Raw genomic sequence first — 23,261 nt, 5'->3', positions numbered from 1 at the left:
ACTGGCTGTCTGGAACTGAGGGGAGGCTCGGCATACGGCACTTTCAGCACTAATACAGGACAGTCATGAGCAAAGTGGGACCAGTTGTCAACCTTAGCTATAGATAAATTCAGGAATTTAAGTGGCCTAAAAATTACTAATGAAGGTTGAAACTATACAGAAGACAAACACATTGTTACTTATATGTAACAACATGTGCAACTCTGATGCCCTCGTGGATACTAAAGAGTCCAATTTTGCAGGTCACACAATACAAAAAAGCATGTAATCAAGCAGCACCTCCAGCAGGTGCCACCCACAATGTGGGCTGAAGGAGGGTTAGAAGTACAGACTCTGGGAAGAAACCAGAAGGAAATCTTGCAGGCAGAAGAGGACTGAGACAGACAGAACATGTGATAAAATAGTAACAAAGGCCTACACAAACAGGCATTTGGAAGGGAGAAAGGAAGCAGCCTGACTGAAGCAAGTATCAACACTGGGAAACGGTGCAGAGGTCAGCAAGGTGGAGTGTTAGCAAATTATACAGGTTACAGAATTTGGATTTTTATCCTGGGTAAGCAGGATTTTACCTGTGCAGGTTCATGAAGAGTTTCTGAGCAGGAGCTAAGGTACAAAGAGACTGGTGGTCAGAAGTGAGGAAGCGAGTAACAAAATGCTGGCTTATGGTACCGCAGCAGCAGCCTAAGGACAACAGCCCTGGAGGCTCTATAGGTGAGGGACAAACACAATGGTTACACGGTACACTGCACCAAATGGAGTTATAAGTCCTTCGGGGCTTTCAAAAGTAACATAGGTATGAATTAAAATACTACAGAAAGATCTCTAAAGCCTATCTACAAAAGGGTATTAAAAAACAACACAAAGGGGCACCTGGGTGGCTCAGCTGGATAAGCATCTGACTCTTGATACCGGCTCAGGTCACGATCTCAGTTTGTGGGACTGAGCTCTAAGTCGGGCTCTGCGCTGGCAGTGTGGAGCCTCTGCTTGGGATTCTCTTTCTCTCTCTCTACCCCTCCCCAGCTCGTGCTAGCTCATACACACGCTCTCTCTCTCTCTCTCTCAAAATAAACAAACTAAAAAATAAAAATAAAAAACAACACAAAACATAAAACACTTGAAAGAGAAAGGGGACCATTAAGGGATTTACAATGCAAGTGAAGACATAAGAACTACAGTGAGGCAGAAAACAAAAACAGGAGATAAAACAGGTCTAAACAGTGAATGCGTAAAAAAAATATATAAACAAGACATCTACTCAACAAAGGCTATTTTCATTTTCCAGATGGCCCATGGTCGTATGCTTTTCTGATCCGATTACAAAAGACTCAGACAATGAGTGCATTCATTATCGATCTAACAGTTAATCTCAATGCTGAAAAGCCCTGTTGGCATTATAGATGGGAAGGGGAAAGAGCTGAGCAGACACAGCCTTAGCACAGTGGCTGAGGCTTAGCAGGCACTCAAGGTGCAGAGCAGAAGTCATTTCCTGACACCCTCCCCCCAAAAACCTCACTCAGGTGACCCTCCTCTGAGCTCTCTTAACCTCTGCTCTCCTGAAGCATTTCCCCCAATAAACAGAAACTGTCTCACGACAGGACCCCAACTTTTTTAGTTTTTTACTCCTCTGCCAAACAGTGTGGAACATGCATCCAATACCTGAACAATTAACTCATTACTCTTAGCCACAGTGTTCCAAGCCTCAAATCCTCCCTCCCACATCACAGATCCTTAAAAAGATCCTGTTGCAGAATTAGAAGAGACAAAAGGCCATTAAGCTTACTTATTACAAATCTCACAACTTCATGACAAAGCCGCTGGCATTCCACCAGCCTCTGCTTTGGCACAGCCAGCGACAGGAAGTCCACTGCCTCCCAAGACGGTCCATTTTCTGGCAGCTGAGTCGCAAAGTTGCTCAAGTTAGGTCAAAATCTGTCACTGTTGTGGAAAGGGCACAGCCAAGGACAGAGCTCTTTTCACCTTACTAGAGAACTTCTAGGTGGACATCCAATCCGCCCTCCCTCCAGTTCCAAAGCATAAATCTACCCTAATGTCACCAGGGAGGTCAGGCAGGCCCTGGTGCATAGTGGTTAAAGGCTCAGGCTGGGAGTTGGGCTCAGAATTCTGGCTCTGCCCTTGCTAGCTGTGCAATACTGGGCAAGTTACTTATATGTAACAACATGTGCAACTATAGTTTTCTCATCTGTCACATGAAGATAATAAACTGGTGCTTCCTGGATAACAGCCTTTATGAGGAATAACCTGGAAACTATATATTAGTTAAGGATCTTAGCTGAAGTGTCAGAAATGTGCCTGGAGCTAGCTAAGGAAAAAGAATTCTGTGGCTTTTGTGTTAGCTGGACTTCAAGGAAAACGAAGCCGAGGAGCTTTAACACCTTTGGAAGTCTCCCCCAGTGGTGTGACTCTGCCTCTCTCCAACATGTGATTTCACTCTTCGGGGCAGGTTTTCTGAACTACGATCACTGGAAGAATTACCAAAAAGTATCTCTTTGCTTAGTACCAATCTGAAAATACCCAGAGGCAGAACTGTGCCCATTCTTGCAGTCTGGGATGGGTTGTTATCCTTGCTGGGGACACTAGAACCCAAGGCTGTGTGGGGATTTGGAAGACCAATGTGTCAAAAGAGAGAGGGTGAAGTTTTCAGAAGACAGTGAAAAGACTCCCAGGCAGACAAGATTAATGATGATCTCTGTGTAAGTGCTCATTAATTTGCACCTACGATATTATGAAAACCTCATCAAATTCAGATTCCACAAATTAGGTATACTACGAAAACAATTCAGGCAACCAACACAGAATTCCTAACCTTCTTTATTTTAATTTAAAAACTCCTTTAAAAACACAGCTATTGTCACCATCCTTTAACAGAATATATCTACACCAGAAGCTGGAAGGACAAAATCCCAGAACATAGGACAATCCTTTAAATCAATTTAGCTCAGCAGCGCTTGGGTGGCTCAGTAGGTTAAGTGACTAACTCTTGACTGGCTCAGGTCATGATCTCATGGTTGGTGAGTTTGAGTTCAGCTTTGGGTTCTGCAGTGGAAGTGCAGAGCCTGCTTGGGATTCTCTGTCTCCTCTCTCTCTGCCCCTCTCCCACTTGTGTTCTCTCTCTCTCAAAAATAAACTTAAAGAAATCAATTTAGTTCTATGGAAAAAAGCTGCATTTTCTTAATTTGACCAAGGGCTGGTAAAAACTTCATCCAGGTCTGATGCCAGCCAGACCTTGGAAGACAGTGATATAGGTCACAATCTTCCACCTTGTCCACAGGTCTTGCTGTGATCCAGGCGCACTACTCCCAGCACTTTCCCCATCTAGCACTGAGCTACACTCAGATGCTCAGTGAACTGCCTCACCAGTCCAGCAGCTATCCAAAGATATGAGCATAGTCTGACAGTACTTGGTCTTAACAAATATATGCAGGAACATAGATACACACACATTCATTTAAAAATTCAAACTCTCCCTATTTTCAAAAGGATTGCGGTGATTTTATACATATACAATCATTAAAAGACCAAGATTCCCATAATGCTTGGAAGATGAAGAGAAAGCCTAGACAAAGCCAGCTGCTTTGATAAGGGACTGTATTTCAATTCCAGGCTTAGATAATAATTCTCTTAAGAAGTGTGGCTCTGGGAGACAGCTGAGACACATGACATAAAATAAGTCTTCCTCTGACTGTTGAATCTGAGAGTTGGTCTGTCTGCGGGTGTGCATGTCTATGGTAACCATTCAAGATGGTGTTCTAAGGGGTTCTTTTTTTCTTTTCTGAAGTTTACTCATTTTGAGAGAGAAAGAGTGGCATGTGAGCAGCAGAGGGGCAGAGAGAGAGGGAGAGAGACAGAATCCCAACCAGGCTCCTCATTGTCAGCACGGAGCCCGATGCAGGGCTTGATCTCAGGAACCGTGAGATCATAACCCTAGCTGAATTCAAGAGTCACAAGGCTGAACCAACTGAGCCAGCCAGGTGCCCCTGAGGGGTTCTTTCATTTAGTCATTCACTCAATCAACATCTCAATGCACTACAATAGACAACACAGCCACAAAGTTGAATTAAGTACAACCTCCATCTCAAGGAAGTTCATGAACAAGGCAAACTGAAAATTACTAACATAAAGCATAAAGCACAATCTAAATTAAGTGACCAGTGTCTTCTCTTTTCTTCATTTAACAAAAGATGAAGATCGTTTTAAATTTAGCCTTAAGTTCCAACAGAGCACACAGTAACTGCACACAAACAGCTGATTTTGTGTCTAATTTTCATCTGCTTATAAAAGTTCAAACTTCAGGCATCTAAAGTAGGATACCCTTGAATCCAAGGCACTATGCCCAAGCATAACATGCAATACTGTATCTGAACAATTCCTTCTTGTTCTGTGTGCCTATGTAAAGCCACAGGTGACGTGGCCAAGTTTTCTCTTGGTTGCTGACTGTAATGAAGGCAAGAACTATATTATTAAGCCCTTATAGTAAAAGCCTTAACCTAGCCCATGTCTTTAGATCACCAATGCCTCAGTTACTTTTCAACTGCCTTCCCAGATTTCACAGGTGGAGTAGTAGGATGCAGGCCAAAGAAGGAGCAACAGAGGTTCTAGTGGTGGTCAGACATGTCACTCAAGAGGAAAAGCAAGAAAGAGAGACCACAACAGGGTGGTCAGATAGAAACCCCTGGAAGTGGGTGGGAAGGCCAAGAGGAGAAAGTAAGAACAGAACGGGTGAGGAAGGCAGGCAAAAGACGCACTAATCTAGGATTGGCTAAATGTTTTGTAAGAAATAAGTTAGCTGCAAACAGAACCCAGGGTACCAGAGCCATCACATATGTGTACCCAGAGCCAATGCAAGAAAATGTAACACGAATCAGACTATCCAGATTTAACCGCCCTTTCTGGGACAAGTAAACCACTTACAGTCAGGAAATAAGTTTATGTCTTCCCCAGAAAACTGTGACTTTTTAGTACAGAGGTAAGGTTTTAGCTAATTCTACAGAACCATAATCCTTCAGTGTGAAGTCCTTCAAGCTCATTGATACTTAGTAACACTTTCATAAGCATTATTTTAAATATAAAACTCAATCTTAAAAAAATCAAGCACTATCATTTGTATGTAAGACGTGTTGTTTATTAGAGTCAAATCATAATGTCGGAAGAGGGACATCAAGGCCGAAGAACAGGGCCTATTCAGACAAAGTAAAGGAAGCCAAAGTTCAATAGCTCACAGGCACTCATTCAAGATGAGTACTGTTTCCCACAGCTGACTTTGAAATGCCTGGAGTGACTAAGGCCAAAACAGAGCACGCACAGGGAGCAAAGGTTACTTATTAATTCTATTGTTAATGCTAAGGAAAAGTACAAAGGATTATTTAGTACGCCCTGGTAGGATAAAAAGCATTAACAAAATAAAGGCAAAATATTTATAACTAACTCCCATAATAAAGTTAAAAACAATTTTTAAGAGTTTGCATCTATAATTTTTAAGAGGTTGACGTTTTTAATGTGTTTGTTCCTACCTAACACTTAAAATTTTAAAGCACAAAATTTAAAGTTTCCATATTTGCTCAATTACTACCCATAAAGTTCCAATCATTTTATTAGATTTTGCATTAAGTAACGAGTAAGATTCTTAAATGCTGACGGTAGCCACACAAATTGGTATGTGATTAGATTTCAGGCTTAAAACAGGCTTCCCTAAGTATCTGGGTACTTCCCTCAATAGTCACATTAAACAACTGACTTTCCTAATTATTGTACCTTGTTATACAATTCAAAATACCAATTAAATATTTTATATGTTTTAAAACTAAGTTCCTATCTACCACAATTCCTACCTCTACCTCTTAGGTCTTCTAAAGTAAATTTTGCTTTAAACCAGTGCTTCTTCACTGGGAGGCAAAAAACAAAAAAAAAAAGTAAGTTTTGGCAACGTCTGGAGACGTTTTGGTTGTTGTAATTAGGAGGTGGAGGAGCGGGGGTGCTGCTGGCATCTGGTGGGCAAAGGCCAGGGATGCTGTTATACACACCCTACAATGCACAGGGCAGCCCCTATAACAAAGAATACTCAGGCCCAAAATGTCAACAGTGCCTCTGTTGGGAAACCCCATTCTAAACTGAAACAAGTAAATTTGCAAACACAGCTGACACCTTCAAAAAAACAATTGCCAAGTAAGTAATTCAAAGTTCACTAAGCTTTGTTATTGGTATAGAGATCCAGACATAATAAAAGTTGCTTTTCATACCATTAAAATGATGATCTATTAATCATTAATGCATGAAGTTGCAGGCAAGAAGGGCAAAGAGTACTTTCCCTACCTAAGCAATTAATGATTGCTTAAAAAATGACCATTTCAGGAGACAAAGAAAGGAAGAAAGAAGACAGTGATATTCTTGACAGTTTCCTAGGGTGCTTATATTTTCAAAGACAAACATCAAGTTTTTCTGCCCTCCGTCGTTAGATTTTTAACCGGACAAAGTTTAAAATGAAATAGAAGAAACAAGTTAACCACATGGTACTAGTTGGTAGAATAATCCTGGACCAAAACACATTACTAAAGTGTCCGCTGAAACTCCGATGTTTACCTGGCAAAAGGACCGGTTCCAGTTTTTTAATCTTCGGTTCCGAATTAATCTTATCGTCAGTCTGAAATACATTAGCAAAATAAATCAAGATCAAAACTTTTCCTCCCCCGTGAGATACCAAAGCAAATTTTGTTTTCTAAGTGATGACACATGCAACAGACACATATTGCTCCCGCCCCCTTAAAATCTTTCACATGTTCTACCAGATCTTTTCAAGATCTGTTCAGTATCGATTGGGGAGCCTGACAAAAATATGAAAACGGCCGATGACGTTTCCAGGTGTTCACATTTATGACAGGTAACCTCTTCACCAGGTGCCCACAAACGATGCACTCATGCTGGCGGCCACCGCGCGGACAATCGCCAGGCGAAGAGCTAAATAAGTCCGACTCCAAACACACCCCACACACGGCAAAAGTACGGATCACAGGTCTCCGGGCAGAGAAAGGCTGTGGCGAAGTTTTACAAGTTTCCACCGATCCAGTGGGGGCTCCGGAGAAGGTGCGTTTCCCCGCGCCGGGGCTCTGGCAATCGCACGGCTGGGGATAGGGAGACCCGGGGAGCCTCCCGGGGGGGTCGGCCCCGGCGGCTCCCCGGAAGCGCCTAGGAGAGGAGCGCTCTCGAGGAGGGGGTTGTTTACCTGGGGCGGCGGCAGGAGGTAGGACCTGAAGGTGGGTCTGGGCGGCTTGAGGGAGAACATGGTGCCGCCGCCTTTTCGCCCCCGCCGGGTCGCAACCCGGGACCCGCCGCGGGCCAGCGGTAGCGCCGACGCCTCCCGACGCCCGCGGGCTCAGAGCTCCCCGTGCGGCCGCCCAGGCCCCGTCTGCGGCCAGCCGGCCCGGGCGGACTGACGGGCGGGGACACGGCGGAGCGCCCGCCCGAGCGGGGAGGAGCCGGGGCAGAGTTGGGTCGACTCGGGCGCCTGGGCCCATCCCCGGAAGGGGCCCGGCGCCCCGCCCCGAGAGACGGTGCGCGCGGGGTCGGCGGCCGGCCGCTCCCGGCCTCTAGGCCGCGCTGGTCCCGGAACGCAAGACTCGCGCCGCCCGCCTGCTGCCGGGACCTTCAGGGAGCGCGCCGGGGGGAGCGAGGCTCGGCAGCCATCTTGAGAGGACAGCTGGGGAGGGCGCTCCTACGGCGGCCCGCAGGGCTCACTGGGGCCCACAGGGACCTACGGCGGCCCGCGGGGGTCATGGCTGTAGCCGGAGGGGCCGGCGACCTTGGCTCAGAGCTCTCTCGTTTCCTGGCACAGCTCACTTGACGGCGGCTCATTAGACACCCAGCTCGCGCGAGCATTGTGGTTTTAAGTCGTCGGGAGGAGCCCAGGCATGGGGAAAGGGATTCTGGTGCCCCGGACTCAGCCAGTCACACTGTGCGTCCAGCATGTGAAGGAACTGCACTGGAAAAGTGGACCAGTGCTGCCAGCAGCGACCACGATTAAACGTCTAGCGCAGTCTGGATAAAGCTCCCTTAAAGGTCCTACAGTTTGGGAAGATTGTCTTCCATCATCCCGTCTGTTGTCTTTGCGCAAAGCTTTGAGACTGGGATATCCTACCAAGCTGAGCTGACTGCTGATTTCCATGGGATGTTGAGACCAGCGTGGGCCTAGGGACTGATATGACATTGGCAGGCAACCCAGACTCCTCAACTTAGTTTATTAACTTTGACCCTCCTTATTAAAATTTAATGTGGATAAAAGATATTCAACAAGTTAACGTCCTTTCTTTTCTCACCCATCCTCACAGGTAAAGATACCTAGTGAGCAGATAAATGATCAAAAACCCAGCAAGAGTGAGGCACTAGCAGTGTGGGGCCTTCATTAGGCAAAGGAACAAAAAATCCGCCTGTTAATTTTGCAGTTAACAATTAGCAGATGAATTTAAGCATATCGAGCACAGGGCATTTCCTAACTCGAAACATATTTCCGAACTGAAGCAGCCTTTGGTGGAGGGGGGCTAGTGATGTATCACTTTGGTGAATCTGTTAGTTGAGAGTTGATCCTTCTTTTGCTCTGAAGAATAAACCCCTAATCCAGCATTTTATAACTAATGTCACAAGGAAGCTCCAGTATGACCATATGAATCATAATCATACTGACAAGTGTTGCTAATTGAAACATTAAAAAAAATTTGAGATTCAGAAGTTTGCTTTTTCTCTGAAAATAATTTATCCTGGATTTAGAACACTACTGATTTTTCCTGTTAGTTTGTTTGGGTAACACATGATTTCATTTGCTCAGGAACCACAATTGTACTTTAAAATGTTAAGTTCTTTGGGTTATTATGGGTGTTAACACTGTGCATACACATTTAAAAATTTTTATGAATAGTCTGATTTTTCTACCGTAAATGGATTTAAAAAAAAAAAACCAAACTCATGCAATAAAGATCAGATTTGGGGTTACCAAAGGCAAGGGATAGGGGAGGGGAATTGAAGAAAGGTGGTCAAAAGGTGCACACTTCCAGTTACAAGATAAATAAGTACTAAGGATGTAATGTATAGCATGATGCCTATGGTTAATACAACTGTATGATATATAAGAAATCTGTTAAGACAGTAAATTCTATGAGTTCTCATCACAAGAAAAAAAAATTTTCTTTGCTTTCTCTTTACTGTGTCTGTATGAGATGATGAAATGCTCCTAAACTTAATGCAGTAATCACTTCACAATATATGTAAGTCAAACATTATGCTATATGCTTTAAACTCGTAGGTCAGTTATATCTCAAAACCAGAGCAAACTGGTACAGCCATTCTGGAAAACAGTATGGAGGTTCCTCAAAAAGTTGAAAATATCACTGCCCTGTGACCCAGCAATTGTACTACCAGACATTCATCCAAAAGATACAAGATTACTGATTCAAAGGGGGCACATGCACCTCAATTTTATAGCAGCACTATCAACAATAACCAAATTATGAAAATACGGAATATTACTCAGCCATCAAAAGAATGAAATCTTGCTATTTGCCATGATGTGGATGGAACTAACGTGTATTATGCTAAGCGAAATAAATCAGTAAGAGAAAGACAAATATCATATGATTTCACTCGTGGAATTTAAGAAACAAATGATGAACTTATGGGAAGGAAAGGGAAAACAAAATAAGATAAAAGCAGAGAGGGAGGCAAACCATAAGAGACTCTTAAATATAGAGTACAAACAGGGTTGCTGGAGGGGAGGTGGGTAGAGAAATGAGCTAAATAATTGGTGGGTATTGGGGCGCCTGGGTGGCGCAGTCGGTTAAGCGTCCGACTTCAGCCAGGTCACGATCTCGCGGTCCGTGAGTTCGAGCCCCGCGTCAGGCTCTGGGCTGATTGCTCAGAGCCTGGAGCCTGTTTCCGATTCTGTGTCTCCCTCTCTCTCTGCCCCTCCCCAATTCATGCTCTGTCTCTCTCTGTCCCAAAAAAAAAAAAAAAAAAAAAAAAAAACGTTGAAAAAAAAATTTAAAAAAAAATAAAAAAAAATAATTGGTGGGTATTAAGGAGAGCACTTGTGATAAGCACCAGGTGTTATATGTAAGTGATGAATCACTAAATTCTGCCGCTGAAACCAATACTATGCCATATGTTAACTAACTTAAATTTAAACAAAATCTTGGAAGGAAAAAAAGGGGGGGGGGGAGAGTGGATTTTTTTTTTTCCAATGAATATTCTCCAAGTAATATGTGAGTTTTTCTTTAAAGTTCAGTGACTTACTCTGTGATTTGGGTTTTGCCATATTGGTTTTCTTAGAAACTACAACTCTAATATGTGACCCTACAATAGAAAAATAGAAAAACTTTTGGTTTCCAGATTTTTTTATTGACCTAACCCTAAATTTTATGACATTTTCAGATACCTAATTATATTGTTCTGCTTGCGCCACCATAATAAAATATTACAGACTGTATGCTGAAACAACAGAAATTTATTTCTCACGGTTCTAGAGGGTGGAAAGTCCAAGATCAAGGCATAGACAAGATGGGTTTCTCCTAAGAGTTCTTTGACTTGTTTGCCAACAGTGGTTGTGTTTTCATATGCCCAAGCTGGGGAAAAGAAAGAAAGAGAGAGAGGATGTGCACTCTGGTGTCTCTTCTTTTAAGGGCACTAATCCTGTTGGATCAGAATTCCACCCTTTATGATCTCATTAAGCTTAATTACTTCCTACAGGCCCTATCTCCAAATGTAGTCACATTTAGGGGTCAGGGCTTCAACATATGAATTTGGGGAGGATACAGTGCAGTCCATAGCACTAGTCTTAAGGCTTCTATTCAGCCGTGACCTCCTTGATACTTTGACTACAACCTTCTTTTGACTCTAATGCCACTCTTTTGTACTATTTTTATGACTCTGTTTCCATGATTGGTCCTATCATGGGGGATAGTGGTATTCCCTACAGATCATTTCCTTTCCCCTATGAAGAGAAAAAAAAAAAAAAAAAGCTAACATTTCTTGAATACCTATTAGGTGCTAGGAATTTTGTATATTTATTCAGTTACCAAATTTGTATGAGTGCTACCTTTGTGCTAAAACAAAACAAAATAACTATTCAGGTCACCAAGAAGACAAAGTTCCTACTTTCATGGCATTATGAGTAGAAAGATATATACAAAAATGGATATATAGTATGTTTGGTGGTAATAAGAGCCATAAAACATGGGAAGAGGATGAGAATTCTAGTTTGTGATGGTAGGTGAGGTGTGGTCATGGGCAAGATGACACTTGAGCAGAGAGTGACCAAAGAAGTGAAGGAGTAAGCCAGGTAGAAATCAGGAGGAAGAGCTTGGGGACAGAGGGGAGAGCAGCGCAAATGTCCTGAGGTGAGAGGGTGACTGGTATGTTTGAGGCCAGTGCAGCTGATGCATCCCTACTCCACTGGGAGAGGAAAGTCAGAGAGAAAGAACAGGCCAGATCTCATAGGGCCTGAAAGCTGAGAAAACCTTTTGCAATATTTTAAGCTAAGAATGACATAATTCTGGCTGACATTTTAAAAATAATCACTCCCATTGCTGTGGGAGTACAGCATGGTAGAAACTGAGAGACTAGCTGGCAACTATTAGAATAGTTCAGATAAAAGAAGGTGATGGTGGTAGCAGTGGAAAAAGGGAAGACATGGTTATGCATAATGTCTACAAAACTCTCCCATTGCCTGGGTACGTGGGCCTTTAAGATGACTATTAAGGGGTTTAAACAATCTGTTTCTTGAGGGGAGATTCTGGGGGAAATGATAGCGGCATTATTGCTTGGTCTCCACATAAAAAAAGACAAAGAAACTCTAAAACAAAAACAAACCCATGGATGACATCTACAACCAATCTAAATGAAACAATATTCTCATGATCTCCAGTATGCAGGTAAGTGAGAACAAAGCAATAGCAGTCACAAGATCTTTATGGTATCAGCAAAGGGAATCAGTGAGGCATCTGGAGAATTCCAAAATAGCTAGAAGGTATTCACTGGAAGGCCCAGCCAGTCAAGTTGAGAATGAAGGGGTGTTTGTTCTCTCCAACATCATGAGAGTGCAGGGGTCTCATGGTAAGGTCTGAAGAGATTGGAACAATATAGCTGTAGGAACTCTTGAAACTGACCTACCAGCACTTCCTTAGGAAAGGACCCACACTGAGGACAAACTGCTGGGCATGGAAACAAAAGTGAACCAGATAGAGACAAAGAGAAGAGAAGGTCTGAAAAAAATGGAGGACCAGAAAGTCTCCAAAAGTAAGCTGACTTTAAAAATTTTAAGACCACACTGTGAAAACAGAAAAGATTCTCTGTGAAGCAAGACAAGCTATCCTGGAAACTGCTTTGTTCAAAAAGTTCAAGAAAACCCATTTCACGTAAAAATAAGCAATAGGAAAGTAAGGAAGTCAAATCCTATAGAAGACTACTGTAGTGAAAAAGAGAATAAGAACAGAATAGCACTTCTATACACAATAAAAGCAGACCAGAAAGATATACCCACAGGAAAGATCAACTTTTAAGCACCCCCCTTAAAAGATGCTAAGAAAATGATATGAGACATGAACGAACCATATAAATTGGAGTTAGAAACAATCAAAATGAAATGAACAAACTCAGAATGAATTAGAAATTAAAAAATTACTTTGGAAATGAAGACTAAAATACACTCAAGAGTTAGTAAGTACAAACTGAGAACAAACTGAGGGTTGATGGGAGGTGAGAGGGTGGGGAGGGTGGGTGATGGGTATTGAGGAGGGCACCTTTTGGGATGAGCACTGGGTGTTGTATGGAAACCAATTTGACAATAAATTTCATATATTGAAAAAAATTTAAAAAAAAAGTAAGTACATATGATTACAGTAAGTACATTAAAAGAAGTGGAAGATGAAATGGAGGAACATTTTATTTTATTTTTTAAGTGTTTATTTTGAGAGAAAGAGACAATGATAGCATGTATGCATGTGAGCAGGGGAGGGGCAGAGAGAGTGGGAGAGAGAGAATCCCAAGCAGGCTCTGCACTGTCAGCACAGAGCCCCATGTGGTGGCCTGATCTCATGAACTGTGAGATCATGACCTGAGCCAAAATCAAGAGTTGGACGCTTAACTGACTGAGCCACCCAGGCGCCCCAGGAGGAAGATTTTAAAAATCAATGAAGATGGAATTTAAAAAGATCAGAGATAAGATGGCAAACATTGAAGATAAGCAAAGGAGATCCAGCATACAGGTAATAGGAGTACGTGGGGGGGGTGGTGGGGGGGAAAGGAGGCAGGGATTAGGAAACAGAACAAATACTACAAACTAGGCTTTAAGAAAACCTCCTTGAAATTAAAATATATATATATATATGTATTTGAAACTATGCACTGAGAGAACACACTGCACCTGAGAAAATTGACTTAGAATTATCAAAACTAAGACACGTTCTTGTAAAACTAGTGGACTTTAAAGGAAAAACAATGCAAATTTCCTTGGGTATCTGGACAAAAAGAGCAAGTGATTTTTAAATGAAAAAGAATTAGATAATCCTTAGACTTCTTGGCAGCAATGCTTTATTCCAGAAGAAAATGGAGCAACGTATTTAATGTACTCAAGGAAAGAAAATGTGAGAATATGATAATTGCAAGGGATTGAAACACATAGATATGTTAAAATCCATGAGGTAATGATGTGGTTATGCACACACACATATATATACACATATTTCAATCTACTGGTCACCATTAGAGGATGATAGGGAATCAATTCAATATCCTAATAACTGACAAATAAATGGGAAAAATCAATCATTGTCCTTGCTGTATGGTATGGACCATACTACCGTGAAACCAAATAGCAGGTGAAAGGAATCATTTCTTCATGAAGTATTCTAACTAATAAAAAGATATAGGGTAGATTATTATGATTTTCAGCTTGCTATGAATTAGGGATCTAGGCAGCATCAACAGCCACAGACATCTCCAAAAGAGAGGCAAATAGACATATGTGCCTCATGAGGAAGGAAGTGACACCACCCAAATAGCCTTGCTAAAAGAATTGAATCTGAGCCTGAGTAAGCTCTGAATTCTGCCAACTTGCAGAAGCAATGAAACGTGTCAAACTGCATATGAATATTCAACCAGTAAAATTCAGATTGCAGGAAACTTTGCAAGACAAATGGCCCATGTTCTTCAACAGGTAGATTGTAAAGAAGAGAAAGGGATGGGGGAGATTTGGAAAGTGAAAAAAAAAAAGAGAGCAAGACTCAACAATAGCACTAAAGGACATTCAGGTGATGAAGCTATAATGAAATGCAAGTGTGGTGATTTTAAAGCATGCCTACAAAATTTTAAACACTCCTCCCATTTGGGAGCCCTCCCTTTGAATCTGGACTGGCCTTAGTGACGCACCTGTAACCAAAAAAAAAAAAAAAAAAAAAAAAAAGGCAATGGAAGTGACTCTGCATGACTTCTGAGGCTAGGTTATAAAAAACAATGACATTTCCTCCTTGCTCATGGGGACACTCACTTTGGGAGCCCTGAACTACTTTGTAAGAAACATGATTTTTATGAGGCTGCCAGGCTGTGAGAAAACCCAGGCCACATGGAGAGGCCATACATAGGTCCTCTGGTGGACAGTTCAAGCTGAGCTTCAGATCCCAGCTGACAAACAGGATCCACCCCCAGACACATGAGGGAAGATGCTTCTAGATGACGTCAGCCTTAAGAGGTTGAATCACCTCCAGGCACTGAGTCTTCCCAGCTCGAACACTGTGAAATAGAAACTGGAATGCTGTAGCCCGTTTGCACTAGTTTGCAGAGCCAATTGTTAGTATCTTTTCCCAACTCCACATTCAGTGATGTCACATGGGTAGCTTGAATTAGTCATGGTAGGAATATTTGCCCCACAGAAGTGAGCAAATACTACAAATCGGGGCATTCATCTGTGCCTTATCTGAATTTCTGACCTACAACATCTATGAGCATAATAAAACAGGTGTTTTAAGCCACCTAGTTTCAGAATCATCTTTTTTTTTTTTTTTTTTTTTTTTTTTACAAGGAAGTGGCTACTATAAATAGAGAGTGGTCACTTTTGTGGGGAAGAAGGTGGTTGAGATTGCAACTTGTGAAACTCTGGAGCAGCTGGAAATTCTATTAATATGGGTGGTGATTATAAAAATGCTCATCTTGGGGCGCCTAGGTGGCTCAGTTGGTTAAGCATCCGACTTCGGCTCAGGTCATGATCTTGCAGCTCATGAGTTCAAGACCTGCGTCAGGCTCTGTGCTGGCAGCTTGGAGCCTGGATCCTGCTTCAGATTCTGTGTTTCCCTCTCTCTCTCTGCCCCACCCCACTCACACTCTGTATCTCTCAAAAATAAATAAACATTAAAAATTAAAAAAATAAAGATGCTCATCTTAAAATAATTAAGTCATATATTTGTTATGTGTGATTTCCTGTGTCTTTTATTTTATAATAAACATTTCTATAAAATAGTCCTTTTTATGTTGGAGATAGTAGGATGATGACTTCATTTGTCTTTATTTCCAATATATATTCAGCAAAATGCATTTTTCTAGCTCTGTGTGTGTGTGGTGTAAGCTCTATGCCCGACATGGGGCTTGAATTCATGATCCTGGGGTCAAGAGTTACATGCTCTATTGAGCCAGCCAGGCAACCCCAAAATGCATTTTTGATATGGAATAACTCTAAGACAATGCTAAGAGTTAAACTTAAAAATTTTGAAATCTAAATTGTGTAAACCTATAGGAGCCTCCTGGTAATAAATGTATATATTCAGAAAATAAGCAATTGTACAGTCTCAAAGGAGAGAACCCCTTATATGAGTTCAATTCTTTACTCTTCTTGATCAAAGTAAAAAATGAGCTTACTTTAAGCTTATACAAATATAACTTTTATGCGTGTGCCAGAATTTATAGGATATAGAAATAAAGCCTTCTTAGTACGTTTCTTACTGTGTTTTACATAGAGCAGAAATACACTCCTAATTTATTTACTAAGACAGTTTTATACTAAATGTTTTGAACATACACATGTTCCTATTTTAATTGCCTTAGATATTGCTAGATTTTTTATTAAATATAATTTATTGTCAAATTGGTTTCCATACAACACCCAGTGCTCATCCCAACAGGTGCCGTCCTCAATGCCCATCACCCACAATATTGCTAGATTTGATCAGATTGGAAATTAGTTCCTAACACTCAGTTCCCTGTATTTAGCAAAATTAGAATGACTGTGTAATAATAATATAATAAATAGGTTTGCACGGTGCCCTACATAAGGGGCCCTCAATATTTGAGCTGTACTAAGTTGGTAGAACATGTAAATAGAAATATGGTTTGATTTCAGGTGTTTGAGAAAGGTGCCTGCCACAGGTAGTGAGATTTCACCATTAAAATGTACTTCCTGGGGCGCCTAGGTGGCGCAGTCGGTTAAGCGTCCGACTTCAGCCAGGTCACGATCTCGCGGTCCCTGAGTTCGAGCCCCGCGTAGGGCTCTGGGCTGATGGCTCAGAGCCTGGAGCCTGTTTCCGATTCTGTGTCTGCCTCTCTCTCTGCCCCTCCCCCGTTCATGCTCTGTCTCTCTCTGTCCCAAAAATAAATAAACGTTGAAAAAAAAAATTAAAAAAAAATGTACTTCCTTGGGGGCACCTCGGTGGCTCAGTCGATTAAGCAACCGAGTTCAGCTTGGGTCACGATCTCACGGTTCGTGGGTTTGAGCCCTACATCGGGCTCTGTGCTGACAGCTCAGGGCCTGGAGCCTGCTTCTGATTCTGCACCTCCCCTGCTCGTGCTCTGTCCTTCTCTCTCAAAAAATAAATAAATGTTAATAATAAAAAAAGAAGAATGTACTTCCTTGTGTCTGTAAGACAAATATTTAAAGACAAATATCACATCCCTTTCAGCCAACACCTCTACAGGAGTCAGAGTCACAAATCTCATGAGATTTATGGGCCTGGACTTGGCCCCATACCTGAGGCAAGGTAGGAGAGACCTCAGAAAAGGCAGGGGTGGGGGATTTGTAACGAATGGAGAGGTGGAGAATTCCAAACATAAGTTTTGCCTTCTTCAGACCCACTCTGTTGAGCTGTCATAGGTTCTCCAGCTTACTGTGAGAAGACTTTTTTCTTTCTAGAATGTGGCAAAGGGCTGAAAGTTTTCTTGCCATAGACACACACACACACACACACACACACACACACACACACATACACACACACACACACACGGTTAAGGAATGAAGTAAATTGTAATGGGTTAAGCACTGGGTTAAGTAACACATGCAGTAGGATGGATTAAATAGTCTTGATGTAGCAGTGGCTTTATTTATTAAATAATTGTTATCATTTCTTAGATTTCAAAGCCCCATCACCCATGCAATGGTATACCAGTACTTTTTTGACAAATTCAGCCCAGTTCAGGGATTCTGATCTGATGATTACAATTTCAGTCTCATTTAGGTGTTAATTATCTCTGATCCCTACCTTTGCATAACTACAGTGAATCTCTCTCTCTTTCTCTCTTCCCTTGCTGGTTTATGACCATGTGACAGTCTGAGTCTCATATGAGAATGGATATAGTGGTAATTTTGTGATTATCCCCATTTCTGTCTGATCCGCCTACTCCCATGAGGCACTTCCACTAAAGTAACAGTAGGCATGTAACTCCAGGGATGAGGCTGGCCTGATCTGTGTGCTCCAGAGACTCCCTGAGACCTCCCAAGGGATGCCGTTGCAAGATGGTGAGGGCCCAGGATCCAACTCTTAACTTCTGTGAATGTTACTGGCCTCTGCACTAGCCAGAGAAGATCCTTTTCTGTTTCTCTCTGCCCCTGTTTGTTTAATCAAGAGTGGTGGTGATAGACAATAGCCAAAGTATGGAAAGAGCCCAAATGTCCACTGATGGATGAGTGGATAAAGAAAATGTGGTATATATATACAATGGAGTATTACTCAGCAATCAAAAAGAATGAAATCTTGCCATTTGCAACTACATGGATGGAACTGGAGGGTATTATGCTAAGTGAAATTAGTCGGTCAGAGAAAGACAAAAATCATACAACTTCACTCATATGAGGACTTTAACAGACAAAACAGTTGAACATAAGGGAAGGGAAACAAAAATAATATAAAAACAGGGAGGGGGACAAAACAAAGGAGACTCATAAATATGGAGAACAAACTGAGGGTTGCTGGAGGGGTTGTGGGAGGGGGGATGGGCTAAATGTGTAAGGGGCATTAAGGAATCTACTGAAATCATTGCTTCACTAGATACTAACTAATTTGCATGTAAATTTTAAAAAATAAAAAATAAAGTTAAATCAAAAATAAAATAAAATAAAATAAAATAAAATAAAATAAAATAAAATAAAGAAAAGAAAAAAAAAGTGGTGGTGATAGGGTAGCCTTGAGGGTTCCTAGAGAGTGGCCCCTGACCTGACACCATGGGGAGCCCAGGAGTATGGTAGGTCTTTGAACTTAACAAGTTGAAGCACAACACCTTATATTCTCAGCCATGAATGGTCTCTGTGGTTCTCAACAATTCCCACCTTGATAATGTATCTTTCAGATTTTAGACATAGCTTTGCACAAACCATTGAATAGACAGAGGTACAGTTTATTTGTTTTTGCTCTCAAGGACTCCATGACAACAGGAAAATGCACATTGGATACTTTATTTTTACACATTAACAAAACTCTTGGTCACCCTAAACTATTACAATGTGATCTTTGATATAATTGTGTACTTTTTGTCTTCACTGTGTTATTGTAAAACATAAAACGTTAAAACAGAAAACAAAAACCCATAAAAAAATGATGCTAATGACTCATTTCCAGTTCTTGTACCTCACAATTTTTTCTTCTCTCCCACTCCTTTTTTTCTTTTTTCATATTTGCTTTCTCTTTTCATTTTTCTTTCTTACCTAGTGGCTCACTGCTTTAGTCACCTATTGGTGGCACCCAAAGGCATTTCTTAGGCTACTTGGTGACCCTCAGAAATAAAAGAGATTGGAGAAACTTTTACTGATTAAGCAATTTATCTTGACTGGAACATTGTCACTTTCATCTGATGCTACTCCAACTAAAAACAACTTAAGTTTACTAACATATGCTAGCAAAATAATACTTTACGTTTACTGAATTAAATTTTAAATCTTAAGTCCAAACTGCCAAACATTTATGATGAAAACGTTTTCAGAAATTGATGATGTTAGATGACCAAGGTGGTATTCATCAGTGGTTTTGATTTAAAAATCAAAGAAACAAAACATATTAGCATTGAGTTTCTGTGGAAGTTTTCTCTTGGTTAGCCTTCTGCTCTTCTGTTGTAATTCCAGACACAACCACTAAGTTACTTACACTGCTGGCATGTCCAGATCTGTCTAGTGTGCCCTGAATGGCTTTAGCTTTCCTAGGATGGCCATGTAAACTTTTTGACCTTAAGGATGGAAATCCCATAGTTTGGTCTGGCTTCACAGACAGTAAATTTTCCTTTTCAGTTCTGTCAGTTACAGTTAGAGATAAATGAGAGATTTGAGGGACTATTTCAGAAACACAGTTTTCATCTTCAGTGTCTGTAAGTTGCTCTTTATGCTCGGCTTGCATTGCAGCTTCTGACACAATGTAAGGGATATCTGTACTTCGAGAACGTGTGATCTTTTGAACTTGATATTTCCATTCTGTTGTCCAGTGTTGAACTGTAGAGGGTCCTGCTGGGTCCATGATTGAACTGTATTCTGTACTCCTGTTGTTAACCCCGCTGACCAGTTTTCGTCCACGGGAATATACAAAGCTTCTGGACTTCATTGTTTTATAAGCACTGAACGTTTCATCAGGGCGATAGCGTGTCAATTTTGCTTCTTGTAGGGGATAGGAAATTGTGCCCTCTATCTGTGTTGTCTCCACTGTTAGCTGACGGTTCTGAAAATCTGATTTGTTCTGTCCATGCATAACATCTGTTTGATTTACACTTGGGGGAATGGTTTCTTCCCTTTTAGAGTCTGCCTGCTTTCCATCATCTTCGGCTGAGATCCCAATATCTGGACCTAATTTCAGCTCTGAAGAGTTCTTTATGTTGTCTACTGCAAGTTGACTGCAGTCAGGTGTTGCTGGTGGGCTTGTGCTGGGTAAAAGGTGAAGGCTATCTTGACGCTCTGGTACTAGATGCATTTTTGACTCCTTGTCTTCCTTCATCCGGAAGGAGCAGGCTTTCCTCCTGAATCCTGTCCCTGGTGGCATTGAGAGATCCTCGTACAGCAACTCCTCTCCGTTAAAATGATATCTGTACATGCTATAACCATCGGCGCTATTGATACTGCTTTGTCTTAGAAGGTAAGTTGCATCACATTCAGAAGAAGCTCGGGACCGCGTCTGGATCAGGTCGGACTTGTCAATTCCTGCGAGATTTTCAAGAGCATTCACCATCCTGTTCGACAGTTCTTCCAGTTGAGAAAGGCGAAGGTCCACAGTCTGTAGGGAAGTTTTCATAAAATTTTCTCTTTCGTTGATTTCTTCCAATCTCATTGACATATTTTCAACTCTGGTGAACATAAAGGAACATAAAGTTAAGCTGAGATTAACTAAAAATTAAAAAGAAAAATACAATGTGATTAGTGTTATATGCTTTTCCAGCCTTTTGAGAATCATGGAGCTCACTGGGCATATTTTCAAACTTCATACTGCTTCATACTTCAAATTACTAAAAATGACTATGAGCTCATATATGGATCTTGAGAAACTTAACAGAAGACCATGGGGGAAAGAATGGGGGAAAAAAAGTTACACAGAGGGAGGGAGGTAAACCATAAGAGACTCTTAAATACAGAGAACAAACTGAGGGTTGATGTGGGTGGGGGGAGAGGGGCAAATGGGTGATGGGCATTGAGGAGGGCACTTGTTGAGATGAGCGCTTGGTGTTATATGGAAGCCAATTTGACAATAAATTATATTAGAAAGAATAAAAATAAAAATGACCGCGAGAGCCTCAGAAAGTAATAGAAATACAGTTAACACATAGTGTATATACTACTTACCATTCATGGTTGTGTCTTACGTATTCATTAGTAAGTGCTTACTGAGGTACTATTCTAGGCTGGTTTAATCCTCACAACAGCCTGAGATAGGCACTATTATCAGCATCCCCATTGTACAAATGAGGAAATCGAGTCATAGTGTAAATAATTTGTCCAAGGTGAGCTGTGGAGCTGCACACGGTGTATCTCTAGCATCTGCTTCAGCTTTGGTCTCTTAGTGGGCATATCACATTGCCTCCGAGAATAAAAGAAGATACTAGCACTTAGGTTTTTGAGGTTTGATTATAGCTGTCAGCAATTAATGGTTATGTTGACAAAATTAATTGAAATCCTTATTTGAAGTTCAGGGGATTCAGAAGATGAATTGTTCATAATTAGGTACAGATTATCAGATAGTTTACTCAAGGGACAAGAGGTCATTTAATTATCTGAAGAATACCACTAACTTTAAATTGCTTATTATATTTAACAGTTAGTGTTCCCTTAATGGGTTTTTTAAAAAAGATTGTGGTAGATTACAAATACCTGCTGCCAGATTTTTAACTCGTAGAAGATCAGGCAACAACTTATGAAATCAAAACCTGCTGGTATAGACTATGTTTTATATTTCAAGAATATGTACAGCATGGGGGTGCCTGGGTGGCTCAGTCAGTTAAGTGTTTGACTTTTGATTTCGCTCAGGTCATGATCTGACAGTTCGTGAGTTCGAGCCCCACATTAGGCTCTGTGCTGACAGGTTGGAGCTTGCTTGAGATTCTCTCTCCCTCTCTCTCTGCCCCTCCCCCACTTGTGTGCTTGCTCTCTCTCTCTCTCTTAAAATAAAAACTTAAAAAAATAATATGTACAGTATGAATTTTTTCAACTGGTTCATGAAATTAATTCTAAGGGCAGTGGGTCATGCCCAGGACCTAGCACTGTCTTCTAAAAGTTGAATTTGCCCCCAGGACATGGTGAGGGTGGGCAATAGGGATTGTGGCTCCCAATTGGAAGCCTCTGGGCCCTCTGAACCAGCAATATGGTGATCTGTTCCAGCAAGTTCATCCCTGGGTGGAGATCAACACTTTGGTCTGATTCTGTCATGCTTTGGTTTTTTCCCACCCTCTGATCTTTTCTTAGAAACACACAGGCAGTCTCCAGGGTCACTGAGTTTGCACTGAGTCTGTTTTTAGCAGGTCCTTGCTACCTTCTGTACATATCCTCATAAATCCTCTCAGTGTTCTCCTTACTTTGCTCTTACCCACTTGCTGAGCGCCGGCTGCTCTTCTCTGCACTGAGTTTCTGCTCTCTGACTACATCTCCTGTGCTTTCCTCACTCCCAGCTACCTCTGCAGTTACCCTGCCTACATTCTTCCAGAACTGCTTTTGTTAATGCTATGCTTCCGTTGGCCACTTTGACAGCTGCGCTCTGATGTGTGGGAGGGTCCTTGGCTATTCTGGACTTCTTTTTGTGGGGAAAAGACTATTTATATGTCCCCTAGGAAACCACATCATTTGAGCAGGAAGGGTCTGGCTTCCTGGAAATTTGCCACTAGGAGGACCAAATTCACTGTGTATGAGACGTCCTGACTCTCGTACCACAGACACTGCAGGTTCTAAAGGTTCTCACTCCTCTTGCATTTTGGCCACTGACAGAACTTTTGCTATTTACGTTACTTCAAGTAAGACTCGGTTTTCTCTGCTAAATGTATGTCTCCTTGCTCACTTCAAATCTGTTACCATTGATGAATCCTTTTGTGTTAAAATCCACAATCTCCTCTGTAAAGTCAAACTTGAGATCCTTTAACAAATACTACATTAAGAGCTAATACAGCTGCGCAAACTTTGAAAAATACGCACTGGCAAAATATAGACACGTATCTTTCCTCTCAAATCTTTTATAATTCTCTATGTTTTGCTTGTATTACCTAATTCAGATAACACCATTGCCAGCCACTCATACATAAAAGGGAAACTTGCTGTTTGAGACAACATGGATGGACCTAGAAGGTGTTACGCTAAATGAAGTAAGTCAGACGGAGAAAGATAAATATCATATGATTTCACTTATATATAGAATCTAAAAACAAAACATGTGAACAAACAATAAAGCAGAAACAGACCCCTACATAGAGAGAACAAACTGTGGTGTTACCAGAGGGGAGGAGGAAGGAGGATGGGCAAAATGGGTGAAGGACAGGAGGAGGTAAAGAGTGAATAA

At 41.4% G+C, this 23,261-nt stretch overlaps 2 protein-coding genes across 5 annotated transcripts in view; both read right to left on the bottom strand.

The window, feature by feature from the left end:
- MTMR10 (myotubularin related protein 10) overlaps positions 1–7,665 on the bottom strand; it is a 55,683-nt gene extending 48,018 nt beyond the window's left edge. Inside the window, exons 1-2 of one of the 4 annotated variants that reach the window (XM_047086554.1) lie at positions 7,235–7,383; positions 6,595–6,655 (exon numbers count right to left, since the gene is read on the bottom strand). In XM_047086554.1, the coding sequence (XP_046942510.1) occupies positions 6,595–6,655; positions 7,235–7,294 (121 nt within the window). In that variant the 5' untranslated portion in view covers positions 7,295–7,383. Of the gene's footprint in view, positions 1–6,594; positions 6,656–7,234 lie in introns of those variants that run through there. The other 3 variants (XM_047086556.1, XM_047086553.1, XM_047086555.1) reach the window with 3 other exon arrangements.
- Positions 7,666–19,304: 11,639 nt separating this feature from the next.
- TRPM1 (transient receptor potential cation channel subfamily M member 1) overlaps positions 19,305–23,261 on the bottom strand; it is a 94,939-nt gene continuing 90,982 nt past the window's right edge. Inside the window, exon 28 of the mRNA XM_047086677.1 lies at positions 19,305–20,571. Coding sequence (XP_046942633.1) covers positions 19,305–20,571 — 1,267 coding nt within the window. The remainder of the gene's footprint in view (positions 20,572–23,261) is intronic.

This window comes from Lynx rufus, unplaced genomic scaffold, assembly GCF_022079265.1.
Source record: "Lynx rufus isolate CCGP_SWC_20201006 ecotype Redwood Valley unplaced genomic scaffold, mLynRuf1.p SCAF_21, whole genome shotgun sequence".
NCBI classification, from domain to species: domain Eukaryota; kingdom Metazoa; phylum Chordata; class Mammalia; order Carnivora; family Felidae; genus Lynx; species Lynx rufus.
This window is presented reverse-complemented; position numbering and strand designations above follow the sequence as displayed.